Source organism: Alligator mississippiensis, chromosome 5 (assembly GCF_030867095.1).
Source record: "Alligator mississippiensis isolate rAllMis1 chromosome 5, rAllMis1, whole genome shotgun sequence".
NCBI classification, from domain to species: domain Eukaryota; kingdom Metazoa; phylum Chordata; order Crocodylia; family Alligatoridae; genus Alligator; species Alligator mississippiensis.
Window position 1 is genome coordinate 39,009,962 of NC_081828.1, and position 16,473 is coordinate 39,026,434.

Genomic DNA, 16,473 nt, shown 5'->3' on the forward strand with positions numbered 1-16,473 from the left:
AAGGTGGGCACTCATGACACCATCCTATATAAGCTCACCAACTCAAAACGGGGAGCTAGCTCCTCAACCTTCCCAACCACTGCTCTGGCTCTTAGCTTTTCCTCTGCTGAGTATGCATGGCCTGTATGGGAGAGATCTATACACGCTAAGTGCCTTGACCCCATCCTGAATGATAGCTGCAATGCATCACAGGATGTATGAAGCCTACCAGCCAAAACACTGTGTACTTGCTGGCTGGCATCACTCTGACGGACATTAGAAGAGCAGTGCCCAGCAGGATAGAATGATCGAGACAAACTGAAGATGTGAGACACCCGCTGTATGACCATCCTACCGCACACAAATGTCTGAAGTCACGCAGGAGCTCCATCACCACCACCCAACCTCTCAAAGTCACACCCAAGGAGACATGATTATAGATCTGGAATGAGAGCCTGAAGAAAATACCTGGCAACACAAACATGGACACTTCAGCAGCTGAGTCCATACTCCCAGGGGCTGATGAACCATGGCAAAGGTGGTGATGTCTCAACAGCCTACATACCAGATGTCGACACTGGATTTATGATCCAGATACCTTGTTCTGGGTGGACCCAAACCCTCAGATCAATCATGACTTCTTCCATTCAATAATAGCTTCATCCTGTGGTTCTTTCTTGAATGTCAGATGTCAGCAGCCTGGAGGCCAAGGGCCGAGTTGAGGGAGTAAGAGGGCTGGTGGTGTGCCCTTTGTCCATGGTAGCCCCAGGATCTCCCCTCTGGGTCCCTTTGCTACTCTGAAATACTTCGTTTTGTGTTCTTTCTCTCCTCTGATGACTCTTCATCTCCACTGAAAGGTTTCCCTGTGATAGCTATACTGGCCATGTTCTGTTCTGTCAGCATATTCCTTTGTTTCCCAAACCCATCACATGCACGCATCTTAATTTGGTCATTTACCAGTGTCTTAATTTGGCCATCTGCTGGCCTACTAATTTGGTCCATCCACCAAAGCCAGAAATCTCAAGGGCTCTGCAGCTGATTACTGTGACCTAATGTCACTTTATCTCATGTTATGGGTACACTGTCCAGATTTCCCACCCTGTTTATTCCTGCTTGTCTGTTGGCTTCAGACAGGTGTCTGCCTTGAAGGAAACTTTGTCACAAACAGGCTTTTTGAAACCAGTGAATCCTTGCCTTTTCCTTGGATCATGTTCTAACACAATATCTTCTGTACCTACAAGCCAATTCCAAAAAGCAAATCACTAAATACCATTTTCTAGCTACTGCTGTATTTGGATGCTCCAAGGAACTAATGAAGAAATGGGGTTATAACAGGGGTGGGCAATTATTTGGGCCTGTGGGCCACCTAGGGAGTTTTGATGAGCTGTGGCAGTGAGGTTGGCACCCCCTCAACCCCAGTAATTCACTAAGACTCCCTATGGGGTTTTGGGTGGGTTGTAGACCAGTGTTTAGGAGCTGGACAGGTGTGATCTGCTCCCTGCGTACCCTGCCCTCTGAGAGGGAATTGACTAGCGGGGCTAGGGGGGAGGGGGGGCATGTGCATATTGCGGGGGGGCTACCTGGCAGCCAGCCAGGGGTGAGGGGAGGGAGAGGGAGGCAGAGGCACGTGCAGCAGAGCTCACCAGGGCAGCACGTGCTGTGCTCCCACCTGTCTGCATGTCTCTGGCCCCAGCACAGCTTCTGGCAGGGCTGTTCCCAGTGTGGCTACAGCTGGTAGGTGCTGCTCTGCTCCCCTCGCCTCCAGCGGGAGCAGTGGGGCTGAACTCCCCCATCTGAAGCAGCACGGCAGGGGCTAGAGGAGGAGGAGTCACTCCTGGAGTGCAGGGGAGCAGAGCAGCTGCAGCTGCACCAGGAACAACAGCCGCATTGGAACCTCACCCTGGCCAGGGTGGCAGAGCTGTTCTGCTCCCCTCACCTCCAACTGCTGCTCCTGGCCCTGCTGCACCAATCCCAGCAGGGGGAAGCATCAGCTTGGTGGCTTGTGCCCAGCACGCGGGGCTTCAGCTCCAGCTCCCGGCACCTTCACCCTGCTCAACCTGCCGGCAGGGGGCTGCTCATCAGGCCTGGTGGGTGGAGCTGGGAGGAAGTCAGATGGGAGCTGGAGCTGGAGGCCTGAGCACTGGGGTAGGAGACACCCAGCTGAAGCAGGTTGAACAACAGGCGAGGGGTCTACATTAGGGCTGCGTGAGGCTTCGGATCCAGAGGCGCTTTGGACGCTTTGGTGTCTGAAGCAGCATGCCCGGATTGAAGCACTGGCTTCAGAGCGGCGTCAGAGATCCGGCCATAGGGTATAATGGGGAATCAATGAAATATCTATAACTTTGTTGTTTTTTGTCTGATTTGGATGAAATTTTCAGGGGAGGTTGGGGGGGCCAGGAACTACTGCAGGTCTGGCTGCTAAGCTACTGTGTTACCAGTTACCAATTAATCATGATTCACTCAGGGACCAGCTCAATACACAGTTGTTAGCTAATGTAACCAGTTAATCAGCAGCAATTAACACCTACAAAAACAACAGACTAAGGAGAAGAAAGAATCAATACAGAAAATCAACTGCCCCAAGACAGAGACAGTCAGTTGCACAAGCACCATGACACGAGTTTTGCCTGTCAGCAGCTAGAGGTGCAGGGCCCCAGAACCCAGAAGCCCTGCACCTCTCTCCTTGGCAGCTGGCAGGCTTCGTGGCCACAGCAGGGGCTACCATCCCTGCAGCTTTCACCCTGCTGCGCCTTAATACACACAGTGTCACCCATGTCACGAGTTTTGTTTGTCCACAGCTTGAGGTGCAGTTTCCCCCAAATCCCTGCACTTATCTCCTTGAAACTTGTCAGGCTTTGTGGCTTCACCAGGGGCCACCATCCCTGCAGTTTTGACCCCCTTGTGGTGTAGCACATAGATGTGACATGAGGTTTGCTTTCAAGAATTTGGGGTACAGTTCCTCCCCCAAACCCCTGCACCGATCTTCTTGAAACTTGGCAAGATTCATGCTCTCAGCAGAGGCTACCACTCCTGCAAGTTTCATTCAAATCAGACAAAAAACAACAAAGTTATAGATGTTTCACTGATTCCCCATTATACCCTATGGCCAGATCTCTGAGGCGGCTCCGAAGCTTCGGAGCCTCTTCAGCCGGATCGAAGCGGGTTACCTGGTCTGGAGCTCTGGATCGCATCACTGGCATCTGAAGCAGCCGGATCCAAAGCCAGATCGAATAGCTGCCAACTTGCACAGGCCTAGTCTACATTCTGTGGCGAGCTCGCTGCTTTTGCCTGGCAAGCCCTGCTTGGAAAAGGCAGACAAGGTTCCTTGGGTGAATTTGATATCTTTCATTAGACCAACCCAAATAGTTGGAGAATAGTTATTAAGCAAGCTTTCGAGTTCAGAAACCCTTCGTCAGGCTAAGGAAGCTGCAGCAGTTGGTGTGTGCTGTTCCTGGATGGAATCGAAGTGGATCCATCCATCCAGGAAGAGCACACACCAACTGCTGCAGCTTCCTTAGCCTGACGAAGGGTTTTTGAACCCGAAAGCTTGCTTAATAAATATTCTCCAACCATTTGGGTTGGTCTAATAAAAGATATCAAATTCACCCAAGGAACCTTGTCTGCCTATGTTTAGTCCATGATCTCTAGTATCCAGGAGGTTGATGAAAAGGAGCTCATAGGCTCATCTCTGGGAAGTGTTGTGTAACCTACAACCCTGCTTAGAAAAGGACACTTTGGATTGGTGGAACATTTCCACCAATCGGGTAACAGCTGGGTGGGGCTTGCCCCGCCCCTGCTCTGAGGCAGGCGGGGGATGCAAGGAGTTCCTGGACCTGAATAAAGACTGAGCTTTGCAGGTCCCGCCCACTTCAGGGGTGGGGCCTCCAGCATAGATAAATGATGTGGCAAGGGACTCAAGAAGAGCGGAGTCAAGAAAAGCGGGGGAGTTCTCCCCTACTGGGCAATAGGCCCAAGGCTCCTGAAACCACCATTGGAGGAGCAGCCTTGGGAGCCATGTGAAACCGCTCGGGCCCATCACAGCACACGGTTCAGTGCACAGAGTCCAGGCTTTGGGAGTCACAAGTGGTGGCTCAAGCCTGCAACCCTGGCAAGGCCAGTGGGGCACATGGTGCGCAGAGCAGCGCACAGGGACAGTGTGGCGACTTAGGCCTCATCTCCCGGCAAGCGGCCAGGTCCCACGGTGTGCAGGGCGATGCACAGGCTCGAGCCTTGGGAGCCAGGGAGCAGCAGAGGCTCCTTGGGTTAGCCACCCAGCATGAGGATGGACAGCCATAGCCTGAAGAGCCTGACCTATGCTAAAAGAGCTCTCAGTGCCAAAGCTAGGGCACGGGGAAATAGTAGTTCTGCAGCATGAGGCCCAGCACCCAGAAGCCAGGAGCTGTGGTGCAGCAGCTCAGAGGAGCTGAGCCCTCAGTGCCCAGAGCAGGGCACAGGGTGGGGAGGAGCCCAGCAGTGTGAGAGAGGCCTGGAGAGGCGCTCTGTCCCAGCTGCCTGTGGAAGGTTTGGGATTGAGAGTGTGGTCATGGGTAGAAAGGTAAGGAAGGTTTATTGATTTAACAAACACACAACAACACACAAATAACAAAAGGATAGACAATAATAATTTGTACTGGCAACTTATTGGCAGTCCCCTCTGATGCCTGATGTATGGCAAGTTTCTCTTCTGCAAATCTCAGCGAAGTCAGGTGTCCCCGATCAGTGCTATCTAAGGTGTACTGGGAAGGACTCTGATATTCAATCCTTGGGCTCCTCGATATCCACAGGCCCACTGATCCAGGTCAGCAGCTAATTAGTAGTTCCTTTCACAGAGCTGTATCTCCCTTCTAAATGATTTCTGGATGTGCTAGCTAATTTATAACTTCTGAGCTAGGCTGATAACTTACAGCCATCCAGATTCTCCCACTGCAAACTTTCTTTAGGACTGACCAATAGCAGTACAAGCCTAGCATTCATCTGATAAGGTTAATTTTTACTATACCACAGGGCCTACTACCACTTCTACAAGGCTTTGCTAAATTTACTAGGCCTCATACTACGTACAAGGCCTCACTACATCTTTGACTTAGTTAGGCTCTAACAACAACATATAGCTTAATATCTGAACAAATGACAAAAAAACACTTGGTCTAATCTTCACAGAGCAAGCACCTTTATCACACAGACATAAATTTCAGCTGTCACAGCGCTCCAGCAGAGGAGTCCCCATCAAGCTGCACCCTGACCACAGACACCTGAGGGAGTGCGATTCATTGGGCCCTTGGGTCCCACAGGGGAAAGACGTTTGGGGTGGGCAAACCCCAAGAGAAACCCCAGAGAAAGATGAGTGTGTGGCTCAGATCCCTACCTGCACCATATTGGTGCCCAAACTTTCCCTGCAGAGAGAGACAGACAATCCTTCATGAGTTGATCTATACCAAGTTTCCCAATGGCTGGGCCCTGACCACTTCCCACACACACAGCACCAGAGTTGAAGGGGCAGGGGGAAAAGTGTTCCCTCCCTGCCACATGCTGAGTTGAATCCCTTTGGGGTGCCAGGCTGGTTCAGGGGGTGTTGTCTGCAACACTGTCCACCAGGGTCAGCATCACAGCACAAGAGGAACTGGAGACAGCAGGGAAACTGGATCGCTGCAAGACCCATTAGTGGTGCTGGTTACAATGACTTGGCCCATAGGACAGGCACTTCCCTGGGACCCAAGTGAACAAGGTGCCTGGTGCTGGCAACTCGCTGGCACTGAGGTGCAGCTGCCTCTGGGGTGGGGGGTCAGAGGCTGTTTCTACAGGGACTCCTCTCTCAGCATCCACTATAATCACACTCACTGCTCCTTGCAGGGAAGGCCCTCTAGCACCACCCTAGGGCAGCACAGGCTGTGAGGGGCCAGGGTTGGCTACTAAGTCCCCACCCCTCTTCCCTTGTTTCCTTCCCAGTCTCCCATCCAAGCCCTGACCTTTCCCAACCCTGGTAAGCAGCTGATAGAGCCCTTCCCTCCTAGCAGTCTTCTGTAGCAGAGGAAGGCCACAAGGAAAAGGAGGATGGAGCACACCACAGCGATGGCAATGGGGGTAGCCTGGTTCTGTGGGGCTTTTGGTTCTGGTTCTGGTATGCGTGAGACAGCAGGACAGGCAGTGAGTGCTGGGAGGGGCTGCCCCAAAGCTTCCCAATGCATACAGTGCTGATGGACTGGGAGACCCCTGGTTTCAGGACTACAAAGGATTGGGGTAAGTGTAGGGGCTTCAGAACTTCATGTTGGGGTTCCAGGAGCAGAGGGGCTTGTGGGTAACAGCTACTAGTGAGGGGCTTGAGGAGTCACTTTTAGGGCTGCTCCTTGTGCCACTACAGTCATGTGGGAGCTGCTCGGCTCCCCCCACCTCCAGCAGCTCCTCCTCGCTCTCCTGCCCCTGCTGCCCCACTCCGGGCTGGGGGGGAAGGTGCAGCAAGGAGGCTCTGGCCCCAGTGCGTGAGGCTGCAGCTCCAGCTCCCGGCCGCCTTCCCCTGATGCTGGCTGTGTTGGTGTCCGTGGCCGGGAGCTGGATCCCCACATGGTGGGGCAGGAGCTGCCCCGCTTCAGCTTCCGCGCTGCCCACAGCCCTGCCACTGTCAGGAGCGGTGCAGCAGGGGCAGGAGGCGGCACTGGAGGTGCGGGGAGCTCAGCAGCACCCAGACAACTGCACCTTCCCGGGACCAGCCCCGCTGGGACGCTGTGCACGGCGTCCTGGGCTGGCACCGGGAGTGGGGTTCAGTTTGCCGCCCCCCCGACCACTCCTGCTGACCGGAGCGGGTGGGTCCGCCGCAGCCGATCCCGTGACAGCCAATCGTTGTGGCCGACCGCTGCAACCGCTTCCGGGAGTGGCTGAGGCCGCTTATGGGAGCGGCTGCAGTGATTGGCAGGCATTTGCTGGGATTGCACCGGCGGTCCCGCCTGACCCCCCCTGCCCATTGACTAAGGGGCGAGGGTGGCTTTTCAGGGGGCGCACTGGTGCTCTCAGAGGGTGCATGTGCACCCCCCACGCATCGCCACTGGCTTGCAGGGTACTGGGGGGTTGTGGGGTAGGGATGGGGGGAAGCTGGCTGTGGGGAGCTGTGCAAGGGTCTGATTGGGCTGAGGAATTTATCTCCTAGAGATCAGACCTTGTGGGTGCACATGTACCTGCCTTCTGACTGACTTCAGGCTACCATGTCTAAAAACCTCTCTCATGGTCATATCCCAGCAACCCAGTGAAGCTGGGCATAAAAGGTGAAGGGTCTAGCTCTGTGTTCTCACTCCCAGCCTCACCACACTGGGACCCTCAGGAGGTCTATGGGCTGGTGGGCCAAATGCACAGAGCCAGGTTCTGCTCTGAGCCCTGGGGAGGAAAGACAAAGTTCCTGCAGAGTTTCCCCAGCTAGCAGGCAGCATAGCTCCTGTACTTTGAAGGCTGATGGAAGAAGACCGTTGCCCCTAGGGGAGCAGCACAACAGGGAGGCCTTTCTTAACGGGCTGCCCCTGTGCTGTGGACACAAAGAGATGCTGGGAGCTTTAGTACAAGGCAGGCACTGGCTCGGCAGCCCCTCATCCTGATTCCTCTGCATGCCTCCAGGACTCAGGGATTTCAGGCAATATCCCCCAGGAAAGGCCACCCTGCTTCATACATTTTACTGAGCCAGGATCCCTCTCCCATCCACACCAGGTACGGAGGGGCTGTTCCCTTGTCCCCAGAGAAGGAAAGTGCTGACAGCCTGTGGGGATGAAGGGTGAGTGGGTGATGAGGATTGTACATCCCACTTCCAGTCCCTGCACTCCCTGGGCCAGGTGGAGCTGGCACTCTTTGAGGCTGTGTCAGGCCGTGGTAGGGGATTGTAAATGTAGGCAGTCTCAACAGCCCCCACTCAGCTTTGCTGCTAGTAAGGAGTCCTGTAATTTGGATATCCACAGAGTCCACCCCTCCAGCACTGTACCTGTCCCAGCGCTCCCTTCATCTGTCAAAGCCAGTGTCCATCTAGGCTCAGTCTGGTCAGTTCCTCCTGTGCAGAGAGAAAGACACTGTGAGGAGTGGGGCAAGTGGTTTGAAACAGCAGCCTAGTGTTTGCTCTCTTTCCTCGCAGCTGAACTCTTTTCTTTACTTCCATTTTGAGGGGTTGATTGGGTGCCCAGTGTCTTGGGAAGGTGTCTCTCCTTATCATATAACCAGGGATCCTGGTTTTCCCTGATAAAAAATTGCAACTTTTCTAGTAAAACTCCCCAAATCCATGATTAAAACAAAGGCTACTATATATATATCAATTGAATACAATATTTTATTGAAATATTTACAGTAGAGCTGTCAAACAAATAAAAAACTTAATCGTGATTAGTTACACAATTAAAAAAAATAGTCACAATTAATCACAATTTTAATTGCAGAGCTAACAACTCAAAATTATGTTAGAAAAAACTTAGAGGTATGCAAAATTATGCAGGTACTTTGCAGCGCCAAAGCACTGAAGTTTGGTGCCCAGGGCAAAGCCCGCAGTGGCTGCTCAACCTCGCCCATGCACAAATAGGCACACCCCCCCTCGCCCGCCCCTGGCATGCTTGTCGGGAGTGCACACAACGACAGGAGCTTCCCTTCCCCTATTCCCACACCACCCAAACAACCCACTAACGGCTCTGTCCTGCAACCCAATTCAGCTGGGTAGCACCTGTTGACACTCCCTTCACTTCGGTCCCCAGGATGGTCACCCTGCTTGCCCCCCCAGCTACAACACTGGTACTTTGTATAGTTGGGGTGGGGTGTGTGTGTGTAGGGGTGGAATTTGTGAAGGTGTGGGGGCACAGAGTTCCAGCCCACAGTGGCAGCCTGCCTCTGCCCCATGCACAAATCCAGTGGACATGTGCCCTGCATGCCTCCCTGGGGCTGCATGCAAGGAGCTTGCAGCTGCAAGGATCTTCTCCACCCAGCCCTGCTCTGCCCTGCTGCTCCGGGTCTCACCAACCAGACCACAAAGCCCTGGAGGAGGGCAGCAGGGCGGGGACCATGACCCTGCAGTGGGCAACCTGCATCTGCCCTGCACACAGATCTGGGGGACACGGGTCCCCTGCCCCTCCTGGGAATGTGTGCAGTTGCAGAGAGCCAGCCCCACACCCCTTCCACCCCTGGAAGAGCTGCCATCCCACTCCCTGCTGGGACTCAGTGGCTGCATATTCCAGCTCTGGGCCCCAAGGCCTCCAGCTACAGCCCTGCTCAATGCTCTCCCTCCCTATGGGGGCCTCAATTCTCCATCCCCTCCCAAATTTCCCTGCAGAAGCTGCTCTCCCGGCTGCCTGGCAGCCATATGCATATACATGCACATCACGTTGCCCCACTGCCTGATTGCCCTCCTCCCGCTCCCCTAGCCCCTTGCAGGCTGGAACTATGCCAGTCTACAGAGAGCACAAGTGGAATATCATAAAAAATATGCGTATTCTCCGACTAAAACCACAAAACCTGTGATTAAAATGGAAGACCTCTATGTATACAGCTATCAGAAGAAGATAATGTTTTATTGAGATATTTACAGTTATAAAACAATTTGGAAGCCTCCCAGTGCCTCAATCACTATAATAAAATATATTCTAAATACCTATACATTTCAGTATTTGATTTTAGGCTTTTTATCATGGAAAATCAGAGCTCCCCCTGCCTCCTTCACTCACAGAACACAGGTCCAGACCCTCACTCTCAAGTCACAGCCCCTCAGGCCTGCCTGTGTCCCTTACTCCCCACCCAGAGCCCTGTGGCCCTGCCAGTGCCCTTGTGGTGGGAGAAACCTCCCTAAGGTTCGTTGTCTAGCTGTAATTTGATAGACAGACAATGCGGGTAAAGAAAGGCAGCTGTTTATTTGCTCGAGCAAAGACCATAAAGCCAGCAAAAGGCAAAATGCCCCCCCCTCAAGGGTGAAGCGATCTTTTATACTTATTACAATAAGGCAAGACTTACAGGGTTAACAAAAAGCAATATTTGGGCGGTGCTTTACAAATCTTTGTAACAGCATATTTCTATTAAGCTGAACTAGCACTTTTTTTAAAAGCTAAAAGTTAAGTAACAGTAACATTATAATATGTTAGCAAAAACTTACACAGTAGTAGATACTTCTCAAGGACACAACCACTGCACCCAGAACAATGGCTTCCCTGTCTTATCTTACTTCTTGCTGTAGCTGATTTTTCAGCACACAGACACAGATCCACTTTTTAACTCAGAAAATGCTTAATACAGTTAAAATGATTACTTGACACAAGCAAAGGCTTAGCTATCATTCTGCCTTGTGGTCAGCTGCATTGCTAGGCCACAGGTCATGCCTTGTATTCAGCTGTAAAGCTAATACTTCTTAATAATCCAAATTATTGTTAACCTAACAGTATGCTATCAGAAAACTATTCTATTTCAGGGTAATAACAAACATACTCACCACAGGTCCTCCCTTTGTTCCAATTTTCCAGAGGGAATTTTGGAACACACTTATAGGTATTCAACTTCTTGTGGGGTTAGGTTTTGATGATTGATGCTGGATATTTGTACAAACTGACCATACATTTTTACTTGCCTTTGCATAAACTGTTGTCCTAGAGAGCATAAACACTGGAAACAACATAACAGGCAGACTATAGTTATAACTATTTTAATTATACTTAGCATAAAAGGTCTAAGCCATCCTGTAAGGGAAGAGAACCAGTTAGTAAGCCAGCTAAGAGATGCATCTTTGGGGATTTTAGCTACATCTTCGGCTTTTTGGATATGTACAGCTGCATTATTGAGGTGGGTTTGAACTATGGTAAAAGAGCTGTTAACCCATACACAACATTCTGGTCCGATAACCGCACAAGCTCCCCCTTTAGCAGTGAGGAGAAAATCAAGGGCTATATGGTTTTGAATTACCATTTGTCAGAGTTTTTCTTGGGTGTCAGCCAAGGCAGCAACGGCCTTCGAGAGGTCTTTGTGACCTTCGCTGAATTTGTGAGCTATGATTTCTATCACAGCTTGGAGGCATAATGTAAATTTTCCAAGATACACAGTGCCTATTCCTGGGAGCATACTTGCAAGGGAACACCTGAGTAATACTCCCTTGGTAAGCTGAGCTTTTTGATGTTTGTCTACTATATCACGGCTTTCTTGCAAATCCCTCTTGTTTCACCACCTGCCCCGTGGAAAGTGCGTGGCAAAGGACGTAGAGGGATTTACCAGTGCCGGATAGCAGATACCTTTTTCTTTGGCAGGGATTTTATGATAGGTGTGGGAGCCACAGACCCAGTGTTGTCCTTTGAAAGCAGCGAGGTTTGAATACTTAGGAGGTATTCGGCCCCCGTTTTCTAATCCTAGCACCCCACGTTCACCCTAGATTTAAAGGAAGGATTTGCAGTTCCATTGAAGAAGCATTGTCCCCGGGAGGTATCAGTGTAGAAACAATACCACAAGGTATTATTTAAAGAGGAGATGGGGGTACAGATAGGATTAGTGCCCTTGGTTAAATTTTGCTGCTGTAGAAATCATTGTAGGAGCTGCAACAGGTAGGAGTTGCTGTATCATTATTACGCCAGTCTTTTCCAATTGAACTAGTAAAATAGTGGTAACATATGCTCGTGTCTAAACTGATACAGTTTGATACTGAGCAGTTTATATAGAAACACCAATCTCTAACAAGAGGCTTTACTAAAAGGAACTCCTGCTGACTTTGGTCCCAAGCTTGGTTATTAGAGGGATTTAAAAGTGACTCAATGGGGCCCAAGGGGATGGAAGTCATGGAAATTCCTCCTTGGGTGTGGAGAGGAAAATGACTGCACACCCAACAGTCACTTTGGTTTTCTGCTTTAGTGGCTCTCTCAATGTATTGGAGGTACATATTGTTATCAGAGATTTGGGCAACAGTAGGTTTAAGAGTAGCCTTAGCCTGAGGAGACTCTGCAAATTGTCTGAAAACTGGGTAGCTAGGATTTACACAATATTCTGTTCCATAAGTAAATACTCGGACTTTTGCTGAATTACAGCAATGTGAGGGAGGATACCAACGGGCAATGTTGACCTTCCCATCTATATCAGAGAGTTCGATTGAATCGCTTATCCAGACAGGAAAACCTCAGGCACCAGGATTAGCACATCTGCAGCAACTGGTAGCTATAACCAACCCCTGTGAAAGACTTATTTCTCCAGCAAAGAGAAATATTAGAAATAACATAGTTATAAAAAACATATAACAAAATCAGCACAAACAGTATGCACAACCCTGCAGCTCCAATAACTGATCTTCTGGGACATGTTACAGTCTCAAAGTGCTCAGTTTCAGCTGATCCAAAAGTGTCTAGAGGATGCAGTACTTGGAGTTCGGTGCTCCCTGGGCTAGGCAGGACCCCAAAAGGGTGACAGTTTATTAATGGACTTTGGTTAGTTTGAGTTTTATATTATCTAATGAGCTGAAGGTCCAGGAGGTGTTTGTTTTTATTTTTTCATCTGCTTCTGGCTCACCCTTGTCGCGGTCAGGTGGGCGTGCGGTGCTCCCGCGAATTCTGCAGTCGTCTTCTTCTGGCTTCCCCTTTTCCAGGTCAGGGAAGCTTGCGTTGGAGCCGATCCTGAGCTCTGGTGAAACTTCTGTCTTCTTTGTATGAGTATAATGAATCCAGTTGTCCTTTTCTGCTACTTTTACGGCGGTGTGGGAGGTGAGGAGGACTTGATACGGTCCTTGCCACTTAGGTTCAAGGGGAGACCGTTTCCAAGTTTTTACATACACCCAGTCTCCAGGCTGGATGCCATGTGCTGGGATATCGGCAGGGAGGGGTTGGCTTAAAGCAGCATACCTATGGAGAGATTTTAACTGAGACTGTAGAGATAAAATATAAGAGGTGAGTCCTTCATCGCCTAAAAGAGAAGTGTAAGCCAGTAGTAAGGGGAAGTGTTGGGGGACAGGGTGTCCAAACAGCAGTTTGTAAGGGCTGAGCTTTAGTTTTCTCCTGGGGGTCATTCTGATGGACATAAGGGCCAGTGGGAGAATCTTAGTCCATTTTAACCCGCTCTCAGCACATAGCTTTCCAATTTTTGTTTCAGGGTCTGATTCATTCTCTCTACTTGTCCTGAGCTTTCTGGGTGCCAAGGGGTATGGAATTTCCATTCTATTCCTAGGCAGCTGGCCAGTGTTTTGTTTATGTCAGCAGTAAAATGTGATCCTTGATCACTTTCAACAATACGTGGAGGACCAAACCTGGGTATAATTTCATTAAGGAGTATTTTTACTACTAGTTGTGCTGTAGCTCTTCTGGTGGGAAGGCTTCTACCCACCCCGTGAGTTGGTCAACAATTACTAGGAGGTTTTTGTACCCATTGTCTTTAGGCATCTCAGCAAAATCTATTTGTAGTCTTTCAAAGTGAGTATAAGCCCAGGGGCGGGCTCCAGGGGGTCCTGATTTTTCTCCTTTGATATTAAACTTTTGCATATACTGCAGTGTTCTAAAAGCCTTTTTGCTTCCTGGTAGACTCCAGGTGCGTAGAACAGCCTGTTAGTGATAGTGGCAAGTTTTTCACAACCTAAATGCTCGCTTTGATGGAGTTGTTGCAGATAGGGTCTAAGGGCTGCTTTAGGTAGCACTATCCTTTCATCTGGCAATCGCCATATTCCATCTTTTTCACAGGTGGCTCCTGCCGCTTTCCATCTCTGTTGTTCTAAAGGTGGTGCAGACTCGTACATTTTTGGCTCTAGCAATATTCCCAAATATGCCTTTGACTGAGGAATTTGAGCTTGGAAGGCTAGGGCGGATAGTGGCTGTAAGGCTGCTGTTTGAGCTGCAGCGTCGGCCAGGGCATTGCCTTTTGAGACTTGATCTCCCTTTTTGGTATGGGCTGGGCAATGCATTACAGCTATGGCTTTTGGGGACATTATAGCTTGTAGGAGATCATAGACTTGTTTAGCATTTGATATTTTAGTTCCAGAGGCTGTCATAAATCCCCTCTGTTTCCACAATTGTCCAGTGGCATGACAGATTCCAAAGGCATACTTAGAATCAGTCCAAATATTTACAGAGTGGCCCGATGCGAATTGACAAGCTCGTGTAAGGGCAGTAAGTTCAGCCGCCTGTGAGCTCAACTGCCCAGGCAGTGGTTCAGCTTCAAGTACTTCAAATGGAGTTACTACTGCATAACCCATTTTTCTAACTACATTGACTAATTTTGAAGAGCCATCTACAAAAAAAATCAAGTCAGGGTTGTCTAAGGGTAAGTCACTAAGATCTACCCTGGGTTTGTCTGAAAATGCTGCAACTTGAAGGCAATCGTGGGAGCCTGGTTCCCCGTTGCTGGGTAGAGGTAATAGAGTAGCCGGATTCAGGGTATTGCATCTCTCTATGACCAGGTTTGTAGCCATTAAAAGTGTGGTTTTCTATTTGTTTATTCTCTGATGAGAAAAATGTTGAGTATTTTTTGGAAGAGGAGGGCTACTGTGTGTGGAGCCTTTAGGATAAGGGGGTATCCGAGGACTAATTCCTGGGCTTTTTCGACTATTGTTGCAGCTGCTGCCACTGCGTGAAGGCAGCCTACTCCCCACTTTGCCACTGGATCTAATTGTGCAGAGAAGTAAGCTACTGGGCGTTGGGTGTTGCCTAAGGGTTGAGTAAGTACCCCAGAGGCTACTCCTAGTCACTCATGGACAAAGAGTGTGAAAGGTTTTCGATAATCTGGTAGCCCTAGGGCAGGGGCAGAAGTTAAAGCAGATTTTATATTACTGAAGCTGCGGGCGGCTTCATGATCCCAAAAGACTGGCTCTTCTGCCTCTTTTGTGGTAAGCTGTACAAGTGGTTTGGTTAACTCTCCGAAGGCTGGAATCCAGGAGCAACAGAACCCCACCATTCCCAGCAGACCCCGAACTTGACACTTTGTTATAGGCTTGGGAATATTTAGGATAGCTTGGATTCTGCCATCACTCAGGCGTCTTTGGCCAGGCTCCAAAATGTGGCCCAAGTATATTTAACAGTGGATTTACAAAACTGAAGCTTGCTTGGGTGACACCTTGTGGCCTTTGGCGGCTAGTGCAGTGAGTAAAACGATGGTGTCCTGAATACATGCTTTTGATGAGGCAGAGCATAAGAGTAAATCATCCATGTATATTAGGAGGGATGAGGAGTTAAGAAAAGTAACATCTTGCAAATCTTTGTGAAGAATTTGAGAAAAAATGCTGGGAGATTCTACATATCCTTGGGGTAACCTTGTCCAGGTCAGTTGAGAAGAACCCCAGGTGAAGGCAAAAAGATATTGGGATTCAGGGTGGATGGGGATGCTGAAGAAAGCAGAACAGAGGTCTACTACGGTATAAAAAGCAGTGTCAGGGGGTATTGCAGTTAAAATAGTATTGGGGTTAGGAACGACCGGGTGTCGAGGAATGACATACTTATTAATTTGTCTGAGATCTTGAACCAGACGATACATGGGTTTCCTGTCTGGACCAGGCTTGGGTTTCTTTACTGGAAGTATAGGTGTGTTACAGGGGGACTGACAGGGAATTAAAATTCCTTGTTTAGAAAAATCTTCAATTAAAGGCTTGAGTCCCTCAATAGCTTCTGCTTTTAAAGGATACTGGGGTACTTTAGGTGGCTCAAGATTGGTACGAATTAGAATTTTGACAGGATCTGCAGATTTTAGGAGTCCCACCGAGCTGGAGGTGAGGCCCCAAAGCTCTGGGGGTACCCTTTCTTTTAGAACAAGGGGAAGAGACTGCAAGCTCGAGTCTTCTGTAACTGCAAGCACTGTGGCTATCATTGGGACCAGGGAGGATGGAAACATTAGAATAATTCCGTCAGGTGAGCACTGTATGGTGGCTTGTAGTTTGCAAAGAAGATCCCGTCCAAGAAGGTTTACAGGGCCAGTTGCTAGAAGAAAAGAGTGTTCTGCTGAGAGGGAGCCAATTTTTACGTTCATGGGTTGAGAAAATGAGCAATGGAAGGGTTTTCCCTCAATTCCCATAACAGTGACTTGTTTTCCACTTGGTGAAAGATGTCCTTTGGAAATACTGGAAAAAGTTGCCCCTGTGTCTAGCAGGCACTCGTAGACGTGTTCTCCTATCTTTAAGGGTATTAGGGGATCTTGAGCACTGCAGTTTAGGGTGACTTCTTTAGGTTGGACAGAGGATAGTTGCAGAAAGTGGCATGTAGAATCTCCCTCATCACGTCAGTCGTCACATTGGGTTTGAGCAAGATCTGGGGTAACAGTAGTGAACTGAGGGTTCTTGAATTTTTGATTTTCAGGGTTATCACTTGGGGATCTTTTTGGTCTTAACTTGCACTCTCTTTTCCAGTGTCCTTCCTGTTTACAGTAATGACACACATTGGGCCCGTACGGTTGGTGGGTACGGCCCGGTGGCCTAGGCACAAAGGGCCTCGGGCCACGGGGCAGATTGGTTCTATAGGGATTTGTGGGCTGTATTACTACTGCCAACATGCGAATGTTGGACTGGTCTTCCTTTTGTTTTTCTTTCTTCTTTTTTTCTTCCCTTCCATTAAAAGTTTT

The 16,473-nt window shown here is 49.5% G+C and overlaps 1 protein-coding gene across 6 annotated transcripts in view; it reads right to left on the reverse strand.

The window, feature by feature from the left end:
- The window catches only part of LOC109284360 (leukocyte immunoglobulin-like receptor subfamily B member 2), a 41,003-nt gene extending 26,851 nt beyond the window's left edge, over positions 1-14,152 (reverse strand). For 5 of the 6 annotated variants that reach the window (XR_009462394.1, XM_059728114.1, XM_059728113.1 and 2 more), the window contains exons 1-2: positions 12,454-14,152; positions 7,934-7,999 (exon numbers count right to left, since the gene is read on the reverse strand). Coding sequence is in view for 4 of the 6 variants with exons in the window: in XM_059728114.1 (XP_059584097.1) it covers positions 7,934-7,999; positions 12,454-13,093 (706 nt within the window). In the remaining 2 variants the exon portion in view is untranslated. Of the gene's footprint in view, positions 1-7,933; positions 8,000-10,405; positions 10,475-12,453 lie in introns of those variants that run through there. The other variant, XM_059728116.1, reaches the window with a different exon arrangement.
- Between the last annotated feature and the right edge of the window lie 2,321 nt (positions 14,153-16,473).